Here is a 17639-nt window from a genome sequence, read left to right as displayed (position 1 = left end):
TAACAACTTCCAGCAAGTCAGAAATAGGAACACTGAATTATTTTGTGTTTTTCTAGCATTGGTCACAGTTCTGACCAATGGGGGATTTTCACTAAACTATCTTTGGTTCCTTCAGTTTCTTCATTTGGAACACTGTAGTTAGGAGGCTTTGAATCTTTTGTATTGAAAGGCTCAACTTTGTGTTAATATTTTGGAGTGCATCTGGCAAAAGACTAGAAATGGACAAAAAAAAGGAGAAATGGAGAGGAAAGCCCAGAAAACTCTCCAAAACCGCAAGTTATGTCACTAGCTTTCTTGCAGCTGTAGGGACTCATTACCAAGATCAAAAAGGTCAGTTTGTCTATCCCTCCACATGCACATAAAACGAGCAAGTATACAACTGCAAACATCCTGAGCAATCCTGCGCCCTGCAATTATTACAGAAAACACACTTTGTCACAGTTTGGGGAAAAAGGCTCCTTTCCCCGTGTACCAGCACTCTGCTAAGACGGCAGAGCCTGCACTGTGCCCTGCACAGTTGGTACAGAGCCCCATGCAAGCCTCCAGGCCCATTACAGAGCTGTCACCTTTAGTGATGTTGACCTCCCGGATGCTGTAGCCCTCGCGCAGCCGGACTGAGACAATGCTCACGAGGTCAGCGTGCACCTCCTTCTCCGTGTGCTTCTTCCTCCTCATAGCCAGAGCAGGGTTGCTGCTGGCAGACACCAGGTGCTCATTGAACAGTCGGTGCTGCGACACTGCAAACAACAGAGATGGGGTTTACGAGGGAGCAGCTCCCCTGCTCCTCTTCCTAGAGGAACAGCCCTCCCCAAGTGCTTTACAGGAGCTGCCTGGAACACCCCCTGGCCCGGAGAACAGTACATCCTTCAGGCACCACTTACACCTACTCCTGGTTCTGCAACACAGCAAACAGGTCTGCTGGCGTGAGGAGGGGCGGGGTGTCAGGCCTGCTTCCTATGGGACAGCCTTTGTGACAAGGCACTACTAGAGCTACACGTTTAGCCTAGACAGGCAGGAAACACACAGCTGTTACAGTAGTCACATGGGAAGCTTTTGGGCTTTACCGCTTTCCCTGGAAAACCTCAAATTCCCAAGTACTTTCTGAAAGGTATCAGGCTGTGGAAGCTTTAAGTTTAAACCACTGACACCGGATCCTTCTCAGAGTCAACATCCCCCAGTCCCAGGCCAGCTCTCTTCAAAGTTTTCACTGTCTGCAGTTTCTGCTGGCAAGTTGCAGAGAGCACAGACGGCAGCAGCACTATAGCTGGGCACAAACGGGTGTCTCGTGCTTTATTGGTAACTAATCTCTCTTGGCGTACTCCCAGCTGCTAACATACATGGCATAAGAACAACCAAGAGAGGCATTTGGGGTGGTTCTCGGGCGTTTAATCTTTGGATCCAAACTGCCATCTGCAAGCCTGATGAGGACAAGCTTTCCAAGATGTCCCCATCTGTGAGCTAGCCAGTGTGGAGGAATGCTTGGAAGATAACTTCTCAGCCCCTCCAGGTTCCAACGTGGAAGGACTAATTGCAGTTTGCTGAGTGAAGTCCAAAGAGAGGGGAATGGCACAGAACTGGGCATTAGTTTTCCCGAGTCCGCCCCTTTCCTGGAACCTTAAGAGCAGTGACAATTAGGCTGAATGGTCCCGTAGTGCCCAGAGCCTACAGGAGGCGTGCAGCTCTGCGGAGTCCAAGATAGTGAGCACCCTCGGAGCCCTCTATCTCACAGCCCAACAAACACTGCCCATGTGGGAGGGCAGCATTCCTGCCAAGTCACACAAACTGCTGCCTTTCCCTTGCCTCCGTAATACTCATAAGTGCCCATAGAGGACAAGGGGGAACATCAGCATAACCAAGCCTGGGGGAGCCACCCCAAAGATTGGTGCTATAAGACACTCTTCTGCCAGAAGGACATGCACACTCCTCACCGCAGTAGTATTCTGGATTCAGGGACTCTCCGGTACGCAGGAAGGAGTACAGCAGAAATGCCTTGTGATACACATTCAGATCCAGGCTCAGGGGATCCAGCTCAGGGCACGTGGAGAGGTAAGCACCAAAAGTGGCCATGGCGATGAATTTCATCAGTTCCACATTGGGAACATGGCCAAAGCTGCAATCGTATGAGTAGACACCGCCCACCTAATGGATGGATAAAGAAGAGCCCTGAGCGAGCACAGCACTGCTCAAGACATGGGAGAGGACTGGTGAAGGGCTCAGACAGGCAGTGGGGTCCCCTCTTCCCCTCTGGAGGAGAATACTACCAACAGCAACTCACCTTCCTCCCTCTGGCAGGAAGCAGCCCCCACAGTCCCTGCTAACAGCAGACGTACCTGGACAAAGGAGCAGGCCACAGTGCCGCTGCGGAGCTGGTTGAGTAAAGTCTCACACACAGCCACATCGGGGACGCTGGTCACACCATCCGTAATTATTATTATACCTGTAAAGAAGGCATTATCTCAGAGAATCTTCCACCTCAACCAGCTACCGCTCTGGTATAGAATTTAGGCAGGGCAAAGATAAAAGTAAAATTTTGGGATGTCTTAGGACAAAAAAAAAAAAAAAAAAAAAGCTTGGGACTGACACCAACAGCTTTCAAGGCATTCTAGAGCTGGCAAACTTCCCAACAAGGCACAGTGAAGCACTCAGCCTGAGCACAGCTCTGCACACCCTGGGTTATTCCAAGCAACAATCATGGCTATGCTACCTCACAAACTCTCCAACGCTGACACCTGGTGTGTGGTGCAATGTTTTCCTCCATCCCATTCCCACCACCACAATTAGCCCACAGAGTGCAAAGCAAAAGCCGCCCTTGGAATTTCATCCCTAAGTGAAGCATCCACGCACCAGCCCTTACAAAATTCATCTCAGCCTACAGCAAGAGGAGCACAGCCCTCTGCAAACAGCCGGGCACCCTGAAAGCCAGAGAACAAAGCCAACCTGCGCTGGAGTTGGAGGGCAGCAGCTGCAGGGCCAGTATTCCCTGCCGGACCATGCTGACCAGGCCAACGTCAGCAGTGACAACAGACACACTGGGCTTCCTCCCAGATGGCTCCTGCACATCACCAGGGCCCTCTTGGCTCAGAGGTGATAAATCCACCTGGGAGAGGAAAAAAGGAAACAAACAAACAAAGAAATAATGCCCCACTCTCCGAAACAGCCTTCAGCATAGCAGCCCCATGGTACCACAGCCCTGGTGTACTTTGGCAGGCTCCACTTTTAGCTTTAATTTCCAAGTGCTCTCAAAGCCCTTGTCACTTGGGCCCCTTAAAACAGCTGAGAAAGGCTGCCTGGGGGTGGAGGAAGGGGACAACATGCTCAGAGCTTTATTATAAGTTGATTTCTGACACTATGGGAAAGATGAGACACTTTGGGGTCACTCACGCTCCTTTGTGGGCAAAGCAGCTCTGAATTAGAGATGCTGAATAACTTTATTTTTTCCTTGTCATCTAGTAGAAGCTGCAGCCACTTAGCATTTCCTCAAGTAAAACCCAGAAAGGCCGAAGACACTCAAACAGTTGTGTCTCACCTATGAAGCACGGCAGCAGAGTGTACAAGGAGCCTTGTAAGGACAAAGTCTAGTGCCTTTATATTTATCTGTTCAACCAGCACTAGTTATGCAGTGCTGATATAAGCAAATGCAAATAGGCTTCTCCTGCATTTTCTATCAAAAGTATTCCCCAGGCAAAGCCTAAAATTTGTATAATTACAGTTGTGAGGAACCTACTGTGTTCATAGTCCCCTCATCTCCAGAAGGCTCTGACAGGGCAACCCTGTAATAAACTATTGCTTCATTTTTACTGCTAACACAGAGAATGGGTGAGACCCTCCCCTGTACAGCTACACAGATGACTGGAGCTTGGAAAACAGAGTTAGAACAAGCTGAACTTCTGTTCTGCACCAATGGAGCAGTCTGCTGCTGTGAGAAAAAAAAGCCTGACTATCCATCACTTCGGTTTGCTAGATGCCTTCAGTTCAGACTCTTGTTGACAGCAATACAGCTCATGCAACTTCAGAAGTTAAAAAAAAAAAAAAGTTTCAGTTCCTGCCTTTCCCCTGGGGCCTCCCACCTCCACCCCACAGCCTGTGGCAGGACTCGCCAGTTCCTCTGGCCTGCAAGTGCGTCTCTCCTGGATTTGCATGGCATTAGTTACAGGGTAGTTTGTTATGAGAGAAATACTGCAGCAAGGAGGAATGCATACAAAGCACTGCAAAACACCAGCTGGTCACGCTAGAAAACTGTTTACTTCCTGCAAGCCCCTTCCTATTCCAGTACTGACAGGTTTTGTATTCAAAGACAAATTTCAGCTAGAATGTGAGATTTTATGCACTTCCAATATATAACTGCGAGGGGTCACAAGTAGCCTTTTGCTCACCTGACTGGGACCTTTTTTTTTCCTGCCTTGAGCTCAAACACTAAAAACTAACACTAAGTAAGGACTAAGTAACCTCAACCAGGCCAAAAACACCTTTGAGCGTGAGTAGAGTCCTCATAGATATGATTCCGACTGCAGATCGGCAGTAACAGTACCCCAATGCACTCTCTCTTGATGAGAAATTCATAGACAGCCTGAATTCCTACAAAGTCACACTTTTACCTTCCTCCTCAGCTGTAGTTTATAGTGCTGTCATTAACTGTCTGACACCTGCATCCTTAGCTGTGAAACAGCATCTGCTTCAGATTTCAAGGAGTATGAGGAACTGCACCAGCTGCATATTCAGTTTCATGGTCAGTTTTTGTGGTGACAAGGAAGTATTTTCGTTCAAGATTGTAATAAGGGCCAAGGGCATACTCACAGCTATTTATAGACTAATGATAGGGAAGTAATCACCTCTCCCACCATTTTCTTCAGAGAGAAAGCACATCCTACTGTCTGTCCCACGATGTCAAAGAAGTCAAGCTGCTTTACTCTACTTTATTCAGGCCCTTTATTGCAACAGTCTTGGGGAAGGTGACTGCTTTCATCTCCTAAACACTTACTGGTTCTGCTTTACTCGGTGTTCATTTCTTTTTGCTGGATTCCAAACAGTTTTCTTCCAAACTCCTGAGCTGTTCCTTCTCCAGACCTACACCACTGCTCCTTGCCTCACGGAGCAGATCTCCAGTGAGCAAGAAACCCCAGCCACCTCTGCCCTCCTCACCTGCGGTTTGGGTTCATACTGCTGTTGGAGCATCTCTGCCACCTTGTTCTCAAAGGCACACAGCTGTGTGTAAACCTGGTGCAGGAAGGCTTCTCGCTTCGTCTCATCCAGCTGGCAGCCCTGGAACAGTACCTGGCCCGAGGACACACATGTCAGTCACCAAGCTCAGGGTTTATAGTGCCACCACCCACAACAGTACATGGGAACACAGTTCAGTGCAGCACAGTTCAGACACATCCCTGACAAAGGAGAGGTACAGCACAGGCCTCTTGTCCTGCCTGCAGCCAACCGGCTGTGTGCAGTGTTTCGTGGCATCTGCAGTGCACTCCGCAGCAGATGCTCACATTGGTCTCTGGGAAGTCTCCCTTTTGGGCAAGAAATTTCTACTTTTGCCATCTCCTAAGATAAGCAGCAGGCAGGAAAAGTTAACCTGAGATCCTCGTTAGAAGGCATTAACTCTGGCCCATATTTCTAAGGAAGATTTTTTCACTCCAATCTAACCCAGCTACTGAATGATCCAATTATCTTCCAGTAAGTGGCTGGATAAAAGAACGGTAAGTTGAAATAACGGAAGAAAAACTTAGATCAGACATTACAGAAGAGGCTGTGAGACATGACAGAGGGAGCCTGCCACCAAAGAAACTCCCTAAGCTGACAGGAATGACGCTTGTATTTACAGCGCCTTTGTACAGGGAAACCCCTGCCAAAACTAGGAGGCAAAGAGGATGCAGTGTGTACACAAAGAACTCAACAGACAGCTGGGACGTGGCACACGATCCACATTCCCTCAACACCTCATGAAACTTAGGAAAAGTAAACAGTTCCAAGAAAACTCATCTGTATTGTATGAGTGATACACCTATATGCCTTTTCCACCATAAAAGGCACACACAGCTCCTCCACTTGTGCCCACAGATTACAGTCACTGGTCTTATACAAAAACTTTAGAGAGATCCAAAAAAGAAAGTCATAGCCACTTCTGTGCTCAATGCAGTGTAAATAGAGGAGATACTGAGCCAAAGCACGATGACACCTGAAGGAGAGCTGGACCAGAACACACAAAAACATCACTAGCAAATCGGAAGACTCTCACTATGCTTACTTTGGTAGTACCTAAGACTAAAGCAAGGGCCCTTCAAGCAAACGCTCTTCAAGCAATGTACAAACCATTCCAGCCTGCAGACTGCCCAGAAAGCTTGACTAGAGGTGAGCCGGGGAGAGGGAGGGAAGAAGCCAGAAGAGACTTACAGGCTCACCCTCTTGCCACCCACTTTCCCTGGTTTTAGCAGAGGAATGAAATGCACCATCAGAAATGTGAAAATACTGGGAGGTGGAAGGAAGCAACACAGGGAGGACAAACTTCAAAAACCCTTACAGGCACTGTAAACCAGACTTCAATTTACTAAACAGACCTGCCCTGGCTCAAGTAAGTGTGAGATTACTGGGGCTGGCTGCTCTCTCCACCAAGGAGAAACACATTCACACCAACGCGACCAGAGAGCAAGGTTTGCCAGAAAAAAAATAATAATAATATCATTGAATAAAGCACTGCTACACAGCTGGAGCAGGCAGACAAGCTTTTAGGTACACTGCCTCTTCCTGAATATTTCAAACTAATTATAATGGGCCAAAAAGAATTAATCAACAGAGATTTAAAAAACAACCACCACGCAGTAAACACAAGGGAAAGATGCGCTATGGCCTAACTCAAAGGACGCTGACTGCAGGCGCCATCTCAGAAGGGCCCTGCTCCCCCAAAAGAAACTTTGCTTCCTCCCAGAAAAGAGAAGTTGCTCACCTACACTTCCTCGTCACCCCAGGCTACACGTTTTAATGAATCAAGGCTACAACATCCTAGTTGACAGAGCCCGGCTAACAGATGTCCCCACTTTCCTCTGGGTTCACAGGAAAGCAGCGCAACAACCTGCTCACGCACCAAGATGTGCCAAGGGTGAGGCCGAGTTTTACCTGGTGGGACTGAAGGCCGATGATGGAGGAGTACGCCTGGATGGTGACGAAGATCTCTGGCTGATAAATGATGTCTGAGCCAGGGATGCGGAAGGGTCTCAACAATCCCACCAAGCACCGGGAAAGGGCATGGAACACCTCATCAAAAATGATCTCCCCTGTTGAATCATCCTACAGAAACAGAGAAATGAGGCAGCTTTTGCATCTTCCAGGACTTTTGATCTTGTTGCACCACCACACAGAGCCAACAACAAACTTTCTTCTGCAGCAGCAGCTGCATCAGAACGACAGCTTCCTGCAAGCCAAGGGCACGCACACAGCATTCAGCAGAGAAACGGGAGGTTCCATAGGGCTGCCCTGCTAGGAGCATCATGTGCCTTGCTGCTAGGAGATAAGGCAAGACCCCTGCAGAAGCAGAGGCTAACACAGAGGAATAAGCCTGCTCGGCAAGGAGGTTGCTTCTCCTTTTAAGACAGCACCCCAACAGCCCAGCCCCTGCACTCACCACGATGCCCGTGGAAGGGCTCAGATCCAGCTCGATCACGAAGCGGTACTGGCGGGCCAGGAAGGTGACGCGCGTGGAGGGCACGAGGAGGTAGGGCCGGGGCTGCACGGGCTCGTCCGGCTGCCAGCCGTGGGGCAGGATGCTGAGCACGTCCAGCTCGTTCTCCGAGTTCACCTGCGGCGGGGGGACGACAGGCGAGGGGGCACCGCCGTGAGACGGGCCCGGGGGCAGCACCCCAGGGGGACGCCCCCACGCGGGGACGCCCCGCAGGCCCCGTCCCGTCCCCGCTCACCAGCTCGGGCTCGGGCAGCGCCCAGATGACCTGGTGCAGCCGGCTGAGCACCCATGCGAGCCGCACGTTGCGGGAGATGCGGTAATCCTTCTTCATCAGCAGGAACACGTGCCCGGCCTCCTCCACCTGCGGGGATAACCACGGCAGCCGCTCGCCCCCAACGCCCCGCGCCCCCCGCCCCGCCGCCCCTCTCACCTCGCCCTCGGCCCTCTCGGCGGCCGCCATGTCCGCCCGGCGGCCCCGCCCCCTGTTCCGCGGCCCCGCCGCCTTCCGCCGTGCCCCGGAAGCGCGGCGCTCCCCTAGCAACCGGCCCGCGCCGCCATGCAGGTGAGGGGCTGCGGCCTGCGGGGCCGGACGGGACGGGACGGGATGGGGGCAGCTGGGGTGGGAGGGGACGGGACGGGACGGGGAGCCGCAGCCCCAAGCCCCGCTGCCGTTCGCACTCCCTCGAGGCTCGGCCCGCTGCGTTGTATCAGCTCGCGGAGCGGCGCGCAGCTCACGGCTGTTTCCCCCCCTGGTTTCCCGCACGCGGTGCGTGTCGCTTACCCGCCCCGGGCTCCACCTCTAGCTGCCGTCCCGCCGCACCGGCAGGGCCCCGAGCGGCCCCTCCCTGAGCGGCCCCTTCACAGCCCCGGGACAGCGGCACGGGGGTGGCCAGATCCCTGAAGTCCATCGCCTCCGGATCCCAATGGCTTTGGAGAGAGCCTGCAAAGGGAGGAGGCCGGGGTCCCAGGGCCGCAGAGCAGTGCGTGCAGTGGGATTTAATTCACCCTCCTGAGAGCAGCTGCGATAAGCACTGGTGATCGCAGAATCACCTAGGGTGGAAGAGACCTCCAAGATCACCGCGTCCAGCCTCTGACCTAACGCTAAAAAGTCCTCCGCTAAACCATGCCACTAAGCTCTACATCTAAACGTCTTTTGAAGACCTCCAGGGATGAGGCCAGGTGAACTCTCTCGGACGTGTACCTCTGGTGCCTTTTCAGTAAAACACTGGCTGCTGGCCCAGCTCGTAGCGCAGCGTGTGGTTAATCTGCTCGCACAGATGCAGTGCACGCAGTGCACACGAGCAGGTGGAGACTCGTTCCTTCCGATCAGCCAGGAACTGACTGGCCCCGTCATGGGATGGAGGAGTTGTCGTGCTGTGCTCCTGAGGTGTAACAGCCCCCAGCCTGCTCCGGGAGTCCACGCTGTGGACCAGGAGTGGTTTTTAACAAAATTGACTCAGCCATTTCTTTTGAGGTGGCTAAGTGAAGTCTGATCAGCAGTTTCTAAATAAAAATAAGGCCTTTATAGTCTAGCTAGACTATAAATTAAGTAGAATAGCTTTGTGTTCTCGTGAACATGCAAAATACTTGATAGTCTCTCCCATGAAGCTCACGCTAGTTGAGTTTGTTTAAACAGTACAAGGACTAACCCAACAGCAAGCATGCAAGCAGCCTGAGTCACCCCATCTGCTTTCCCAATCGGCATTCCCTTTCCATTATTTGATTGCTTTGTCCCACCCTCTTCATGGATTACTGTACAGTGCCTGACTTACATTAGCAGTTCATTAGGGCTGGGACTTTTAATTACATTTTGTGCAATTCTGTTGTATGAATAAGTAAGAATAGATAAGGTTTTAGAAGGTTTTTGCAAGAGTCAAAGATCTGACGCGGTGTCACCAGACACCCCCTCACCCAGAGAAAAAGGTTATTTAAGCAGCGTAGTCCAGAGTAAAAGGCAGGAGGAAATCTTTGCACGTGTCCAGCTACGTACGGTCTGTCACCGCAGTGCTTTCCACAGCTGGTAAGGGACAAGTCACATAGGAATTCCCAGTTTCTTACCAGTTTTTTAGCAGCTGGTAGTGGCACTAGGGCAGGAAGAAAGTAAAAAGTGAGGTTAAGGGTAGAAACTGGAATCTTTAGGCCGCAGACCTGATTGATACTCATTTTGCAAATGGCTGTGCTTGGTGAACACATCACTGTGCCCACGTCTGCTGTCAGCAAGGGTTCAGAGAATCCTAATCTGCTTTGAGCTGGGTTAGCATAAATAGCTCACAAAGGTGGTGTGAGCCAACTTTGATGACTTTGCCTGATGTGGTAAAAAAGCAGATGTAAGAGATAATGTCTTCACTATTCTCATCTAGATCTTTAAAAGGACAGCTAGCCAGGGATTGGCACAGGTACGTGTCTCTTGCCTAAGTTTTCTTCCCAAGGAGACATGTTCGGTGTGAAAACACAGTATTTTTTTCTTCAGGGTCTCTATTTCCTTCCCCTGCAAAGGAGACTCTGTAGAAGAGATTGGACTATGGATGCATGTGTGAGAATCGCTGTGGTCCTCGGAGAGGTGTTAAGCTTTGTCCTCATCCCTGTCTTTCCTGTCTTTTTTTAGAGAGAGGAGAAGCAGCTGGAGCTGACTCTGGAGGCGCTCATCAGCCAGGTGGCTGACCTGAAGAACTCACTGGTCAGTTTTATCTATAAGCTGGAGAATGAGTACGACCGGCTCACATGGTAAGGCATCTCACAGAGGCAGGGCGCCCCTGATCACTGCTGAAACTCTTCCAGACTCTGCTCAAAGGACCACAAAGTATAGTTAAAAACCACAAGCGTGTTGTCAGTAGGCTTAAGTTTGCTTTTCACATTTCTACTGGAGGAGCCACTAAATGTCTTCCACCAAAAAAACAATTGAAATCCATTTATTCCACACGATGCAGTAATGGTCATGCCAACACCCTGGGAGCTAGGCACTTAAGGGAGCTAGCATCTGATGCTTGCATCTGCAGTGAATGGGAACTCCTTGGATAAAGTGTCTTTAAGACCCACATATGCTGTGAAATGAGCAATCATTCTTTCTGCATTTCTTTACCTTTTTGGATTTCTCTGGCTCTGAAATAAATGGAGTTCTTATGCTTGTGGTTTGCTGCTTCAGCATGTTTTACCAGACAGTTTGAGAGGCTTGCAAGGTGGCATTCTCTTCCTGATGGAGCATAAGGATGATATATCTGCAGATTAATAACCTGTGCAGCATCTTAGGCAGTAGCTGCCACCGAAGCAAAGCGTCACAGACAGTTAGCATTAATGTTGCAGAAGGAAAGAGAGGTGATGAATTCCCCAAAGAAAACAAGCTTAGGGGGACCTCCTTGACAAGATTAACAGTTATTTTGCTTCATTATCCCCTAGTCTGGATGGTCAAGCTATAAATACCGTCTCTCCTGGCTGTATTGCTCAGGAGCTAAATTGTGTCTCAGACCTTGCTTTTGAATTTTACTGGGAGAGTTAGTGATAAGAAAAGCATTGCTTCTGTGTATGTTACTGAAATCCCAAACAACTGCCACTTCCAGTGGTACTTGTAATGTCCCTGGGCTGTTTGCAGCTGTGTGTATAGGGCCTGGGATTTGTCCACACCTGCACACTCAGCCCTAGGTTTTACTCCTTAATGTCCAGAGTAGACTGATTGGAGGAATAATAATGTTAGTTCCTCACTCCCAGATGTTTGAGTGAGGAACAGATAAAAGCCATCTGTGGTATCTGTTTGCATGCTCCGTCTTCTTTATTTGCTTTCCCAGGCCTTCAGTTCTGGACAGCTTTGCATTGCTCTCAGGACAGCTGAACACTTTAAATAAAGTGCTGAAGCATGAGAAGACCCCACTGTTGCGAAACCAGGTTATCATACCCTTAGTGCTGTCTCCAGACCGCGATGAGGAGATCATGGTAAGAAACTTCTCAATGAGTGTTGGACTCATTGGAGTATTACAGTGTGCTTATGTACCCGCTTCAGGTTGCTGTTCTTGCGCTTGGCATTCCTCAGCTCGGGGTGTAAAGAAATAAAAGGTGATGAGTAGTTCTGCCTTGGAGCTGCTTTGCTAGGGGGCTTTCACCTTCCAAGACTTGCTCTGGATATACTTTACAGGATGTGCTCTTCATAAATACTGTATTTCCATAAAGTCAGGAACAAAGGAGATGGTGTCTTGCTGTGTAACTGGAATGCCTCCTTGCCATCTCCTGATTTCCTCTGCCATAGCTGTGCAGTTTCTGTCAGACATCTGCATCTAGGTTTGCACTGTTATTTGACCAACATGGGCTGTATTTCAGAACCTATGGCACATGCCAGCAATATTTATTCTCTGCTCAAGTAAGAAAACATTTCAACTGATTGTGGCCATGCTGGCAGGCAGCAGGTGGGATTGCAGACCGCTGTGGGTTGCACTGACCAGACACAGTACAAATTCCCAGACAAATGGTTGAAAATCCCTCGTGCTCCCTAGTCAAGGGTTCCCCACAGCATGCGAGCAGCCTTGTTCCATGGCCTGTGCCCTGGTCTTAAGCTCTCTGAGTGCTTGGCTGGAGGAGGAGGCCCTGAGCGTGGCTTGTCCAACTATTGCAGCGGCAGACGGAGGGGCGCGTGCCTGTGTTCAGCCATGAGGTAGTGCCTGACCATCTTCGAACGAAGCCTGACCCCGAGGTGGAGGAGCAGGAAAAGCAACTGATCACAGATGCAGCTCGAATTAGCCCTGATGTGGCACAGGTAGGTGAAAAAGAGTTTGTTGCTTTTGCCTCTTAGCCCTAGGGCACAAATGTCCCTTAGCTCTGTTTCATTCACTCTTCTGTCTGACAGTTTTCTTTTTCGCTCTGCCCTTTTCTGCCTGAGATTTCTCCATATGACCCTAGCTGATGTTTGGGTTCCTCCAGTCACATAAAACTAGGGTGTCCAGCCCACTGCCTGCTCACGAGAGGTGCCATCAGACCAAAGAAAGACAAAGGCTATCCCACCCCCGTACTGCCCTCCTGCATGCATTGGAACTGGGCTTTCTAGGCTTTGCTAACAAAATATTTATGTTTGGTTACACAGACCCTGGGAAGAAAAAATTGTTAATTTACCTTGCTGACTTGTACTGTGGTGGAAATATCCTGGCAGTTACTGTTGGTTTCCGTTTTGCAGAAACAGATCCAAAGTCTGAATAAAATGTGCTCAAATCTGCTGGAGAAAATCAGTAAGGAGGAGCGGGAATCTGAAAGTGGAGGTATGTCACTGAGGTGGGAGCAGGGTGCAGGATCCAAGCAACAAGCTTGAGAGATGGTGGCAAAGTAGGTAAAGCAGAGAGCCTAATGCACGGGAAATGCAGATTACCAGAGACAAAAACATTCAGGAACATGCAAGACTGGCTGTCCTGGAGTCCCCTCATTGGGAAGGAGTCCTGTGGGTGCATGGAAAGGAGTAGGAAGTTCTGTAAAATGGAAAGGAGTGGCAGTTGTAGAAGCATATCTTAGCATCTCCCCAAAACTACAATTTTTTTCTTGGAATGTTGGATACATGTAGAAGTGCATTCTTTGCCAAGCAGCAATTAGAAAATTGATGATGTGGGAATATATGATGGGAGGCTGCTGAAAGCAGCCCTTTTACTTAATAACGGCTTGCAACTCACTGCTATGTCACTTGTCCCTTCACATAGAGAAATGATAGCACTGTTGCAAAGATATGCATGATTAGTTCTGTGCTGCTGAATCCAAAATTTTTAAGCAGATAGCTCAGAGCTCTCAATAGGAAGGGGTCACTGCAGGCAATATGAGACTCACTGTCACAGTCTGAATAAATATATTTGTGGCAAACAGAATTTAAGAATGACATAGGACACTCTTACAGACACCATGCTGCTGCTGAGCCTCAGAACAGGGATGTTGCCATTGATTATTTAGAACGTAATGCTTGTTACCTGCCATAGGATTCAGCATGGAAAAGAGTTAGTGGAGTTGGCTTCTTCTGACCCCCTTTCTTGAGCAGCATGTGCCCAGCTCTCAGTGGAGAAGCTCTTGGAACACCACTGTCCTTGGACTTTTTAGCTTCTTTGGCCCTCCCAGGGCCTCTTGTCATACAACTTGTTAGAAGCTGATCTCTTGCATACAGCAAACTATCAGAAAAGTAAATTCAGGACAAGCTATGCTAGTTTTTGGACTCAACTGCCAGAGTGCTTCAAAATCTTTTCTTTATTTTTCTACAGGATTACGGCAGAACAAGCAGACTTTCAACCCTGCAGATACCAATGCCCTGGTAGCAGCTGTGGCCTTTGGGAAAGGATTGTCAAACCGGCGACCCCCTGGCTCTGGGGGATCTGTCCAGTCAGGGCAACCAGGAGCTGGTGCCATCATTGCAGGGGCTTCGGGCATGCAGCAGGTACCAATGTCAGGTGCACCAGCTCAGCAGCAGCCAATGCTGGCAGGAGTGCAGATGGCACAAGCAGGACAGCCAGGTAAATATGTTGTGTATGTGAGAGTGATTGAAAAGCTAGGAGCAAGAAAAATAAATGCAGGTGCAGAGATCCTTCCCCAGCCACCTTTTAAATACAACTGAATAAGAGGGTCCTTTCTAGCCTTAATAACATAAGTCAGGTTGTAACAGTGGAGTAATACCTGCTTCAAATTGGCTCAGAGGTTGAAGTAGATCCCAGTCATTCAGCTTCATAACTCACACTGCAATACCTGTTTAATAACAGAGTTAGTGAACACAGGCTTTAGTAAGGAGGGAGATCACAATGTGGTTTTGTAGGGATCTGCTGGGGATTTTGCTGTCAAACTAGATTTGAAGGTAGGGAGTAAAGTAGAAAAGTTTGATTGTAATAGTTTGTAAAAGTTTGATTGTAAGGTAGGAAAAAAAATGTCTGTAAAGAGCCACAGAAAGATTTCATATTCAAAGTGACTTCACTTAATTATAGTAGTTACATTTGTATTAAATAGAAAGTGAAGCACAATCAGCAAAAGCAATTTGTCTTTACATGTCCAGTACCTAGACTCTAACTTAGTTGCCTGTATTTGGCAAATTAATACATGATATAAGAGTTTTGTAAAAACATTAAGTAGATGTTCAGCTGGAGCTAAAAATGCAAACTGAATGTAAGGAATTCCTAGGAGAGGAACAGAGAAACAAAGAGTATTGTTAGGCCATTATATAATTCCATTGGGCACCCACATCTGCAATATTATGTGCAGTTCTGATCTCTACTCTGCAAAAAAGTTGTTGTAGAATTGGAAAGGATCAGGGAAGAGTGACAAAATGGCTAAAGGTCTGGAGCGGCTTTCATTGGAAGGAAGACTTCAGAAAGTTCTGGTAGTTCATCCCCAGTTATCCTGGCGATAGCTACTGAGGTTAGGTTGGGAGTAGGAGGAAGAAAACATGAAAGTCTATAAAATCCCAAATTGTATAGAGGAAATGAATGGGGAATGATTACTCGTGATTTCCCATGAAACAGAAGGATCAATGACAGTGCGCTAATGAGAATACTAGCTTGGAGGTTCACAGCAAAAGGGAGACACTTTTCTGAATACTAGGTAATCAAACTGTAGAGCACATTGCCCAGCTGTGTGGTAGACACATAAAGTTTATATGGAATGGAAAAGTAAATTTCTGGGTGAAAAATCAGTCAGTAGCTACTAGTCCTGAAGACACTATCTCTGACTCAAAGTTCCAGAGCTACAATATTGGAAGCCGAGGGTGTATTTTGCAGAAGTATCACTCTAGGCTTGCCCTGTTCTGGTATTCTTCCATAAATGTGCCCTGCTAGATTCTGTCAGAAATGGGTAGGGCTTGGGGGACTTGCAGGCCTAACCCTATATTGTCATTCTTGTGTTCATATTAATGGAGATTTGGGATATTGGATATTCTAATTGGTGGTTTTTTTTTGCCAGCATAATGACTGTGTTGTTTAGAAATGAACTTGAGCAACTATATTAATCCTAAGTTAATTGGGTATTTATGTAAGACTTAGAAAGTAATTTCCACTGTAATTTGGAAACAAAGAAGCCTCCTGTGATTTCTGGCTACATACCCACAAACACCGTCTCCAGGATGGCAAGACATCCCCTCTCATACAGCTTCTGCACATCAAGCTGTATGTGCTGGCAACGAGCACTTGTCCAGCTCGTGTTACCAGGGAGTTCCGATTTGATAAGAGCAGCTGTACTGTTTGGCCAAAGGTCATTCCCCTTATCCTGGTCCTGATAGTGGCCCACAGTGGAGCCTGGAAGAGTACAAGAACAAAGCGTACCCAGACAGACACCTCCAGCAGCTGTCGTTTAGGCAAATTTTAAGCTAGAGTTCAGTTTGAGACCAGTGGGTCCAAGAGCCATCAATTTCTGCAGTTCCTTTCTGAATTACAGTTTTGACTCCTGCAAGGCTGGTGGCAATATGTCCCACAGCATTACTGCATGTTTGGCTTAAAAGAGTTTCCTTTTTTTATGTTTAAGTCTTTTACCCAATAATTTCATTGGATGCTTCCTCTTTACCCATGTACTGAAAAACAGTGAATAATCATCCCTCAGTTACCTTCTCCATACTAGTTTTCATTTTTTGGAATTGTGTCATGTTCTCTTCCCTGTGTACATCTTTTTTTTTTTAATAATTTTTAATTTTTTTTCCTAGCTAATGAGTCCTCAATATGTCTTTGTGTGAAAATTTTAATATATCTCAGACAATTCTTGTCACTCTTCCCTGCACCTTTTCTATATGATTTCAAGATTGGGAGGACCAGAACCACTCAGTTTTCCTAACGTGGGTGAACCACGCAGTCCTGTTCACTCTTCCCTTTGGACTAACATCTAAAAGTATTTGTCTGCTGATTATTAGCTAGCACTGAAGTGATGTCACATTACCTGCCAACTCTTTGCAGGCAATGATCCGCCTTGGATGTGCTTGAGAAAGGTTAATCTTTGTTCTGTTTGCTAGTTGTTCACCAAATCTTTTCTTGTTCAGTTGTAGTGCAGCAGGACAAGTCCCACACTCCTGTAGAAGCCTCCAGACAAAAAGAAAAGCTTGTTTAAGGTGGAACAAGGATAGAATTCATAGGGGGACATGGCATCTGATGTCAAGGAGATTTCTCAACAGAGAAAAGTGCTGATTTATAGGAGAGAGAGATTGTATTAAGTCAGAAGCTGAAAGATGCTGTAGCTCATAAGCCTGATGTGGTGCCTGGGGTGGAAAAGGAAAAGCTTGGACAGGACAGCAAATATCCTTTCTTATAGCTGATTTTTCACTGCTTGTTTTCTTTTTCTAGGAAAGATGCCAAGTGGCATAAAGACAAACATCAAATCTGCCTCAATGCATCCATATCAGAGATGAGCCAACATGAACCAGACCCAGGGAACAGCAGTTACCAACATTGCTCCTGCTGCAGCTACTGCACACGGATTCCTTTTCGGACTTCTGAGTTCCTTCACACATCCATACACCATATCTACAGAGCTGCGAGTTATGACACCCTTCCCTGGGTTTTATTTAGTGCTGGGTGGCTTGTGTGGAGCTGCTAGGAGCCATGTCTCCTGGAGACAAGTATTCTGTTCAGCCAGAACAGCTTTTTTTTGTAGTAGCAATCCCATTTTCTTCAGGTCTGGCCTGGAGCGCACCTACCCTTTCTTGATACCGAACATGAAGAGCTGCATGGATCACTCTGCTTCTTGTTTCTGTCTGTTGATTCAAGGTGCTCCTAACTGTACTCCCTGTTGTTGAATAAAGATCTTGTTCTGCACATTGTGAGACACTGGCGTCCATCTCTTGGGTCACAAGTAGTCTTATTTCCCTTTGGGTGAGGCTACAGAGCAGCTCTGATCTGAAATAAACAATAAATTTTAGAGGCAGAGTGCTGGAGCTGCAGGCTTGTGTGTAAAGAGCTGTTATAAAGTGAATCAGCAGAGTACAAACATAAGTAGTAAACATCTTGTTCTTTGTAAACCCATTACAACTATTCCCCAGAAAGCAAAATACCAGCAATGA

The 17639-nt window shown here is 47.8% G+C and overlaps 2 protein-coding genes across 8 annotated transcripts in view; one reads left to right on the top strand and one right to left on the bottom strand.

Moving 5' to 3' along the window:
- The window catches only part of SZT2 (SZT2 subunit of KICSTOR complex), a 55536-nt gene extending 47284 nt beyond the window's left edge, over positions 1–8252 (bottom strand). For all 7 annotated transcript variants that reach the window (XM_035332757.1, XM_035332763.1, XM_035332759.1 and 4 more), the window contains exons 1-9: positions 8100–8252; positions 7905–8030; positions 7613–7786; positions 7108–7278; positions 5140–5271; positions 2938–3097; positions 2331–2437; positions 1929–2139; positions 567–737 (exon numbers count right to left, since the gene is read on the bottom strand). In XM_035332757.1, the coding sequence (XP_035188648.1) occupies positions 567–737; positions 1929–2139; positions 2331–2437; positions 2938–3097; positions 5140–5271; positions 7108–7278; positions 7613–7786; positions 7905–8030; positions 8100–8129 (1282 nt within the window). In that variant the 5' untranslated portion in view covers positions 8130–8252. The remainder of the gene's footprint in view (positions 1–566; positions 738–1928; positions 2140–2330; positions 2438–2937; positions 3098–5139; positions 5272–7107; positions 7279–7612; positions 7787–7904; positions 8031–8099) is intronic.
- MED8 (mediator complex subunit 8) lies at positions 8081–17394 on the top strand. The gene is made up of 7 exons (XM_035332774.1): positions 8081–8231; positions 10275–10393; positions 11449–11593; positions 12267–12407; positions 12822–12903; positions 13879–14127; positions 16924–17394. Exons 1-7 carry the CDS (start codon positions 8226–8228, stop codon positions 16986–16988), a joined length of 807 nt encoding a protein of 268 aa, XP_035188665.1. The 5' UTR covers positions 8081–8225; the 3' UTR covers positions 16989–17394.
- The last annotated feature ends 245 nt before the right edge of the window (positions 17395–17639 follow it).

The sequence above is a fragment of the Oxyura jamaicensis genome, chromosome 8 (genome assembly GCF_011077185.1).
Source record: "Oxyura jamaicensis isolate SHBP4307 breed ruddy duck chromosome 8, BPBGC_Ojam_1.0, whole genome shotgun sequence".
In the NCBI taxonomy this organism is placed as follows: Eukaryota; Metazoa; Chordata; class Aves; order Anseriformes; family Anatidae; genus Oxyura; species Oxyura jamaicensis.
Note: the sequence above shows the minus strand (reverse complement) of the source record. Positions and strands in the feature narration are given on the sequence as shown.

Bases quoted from the DNA above. Each gene is read 5' to 3' on its own strand.
- MED8 (XM_035332774.1), top strand. The intron at 11,594-12,266 runs GTAAGAAACTTC...CAACTATTGCAG, and splicing joins ACCGCGATGAGGAGATCATG to CGGCAGACGGAGGGGCGCGT. The intron at 14,128-16,923 runs GTAAATATGTTG...TTCTTTTTCTAG, and splicing joins GGCACAAGCAGGACAGCCAG to GAAAGATGCCAAGTGGCATA.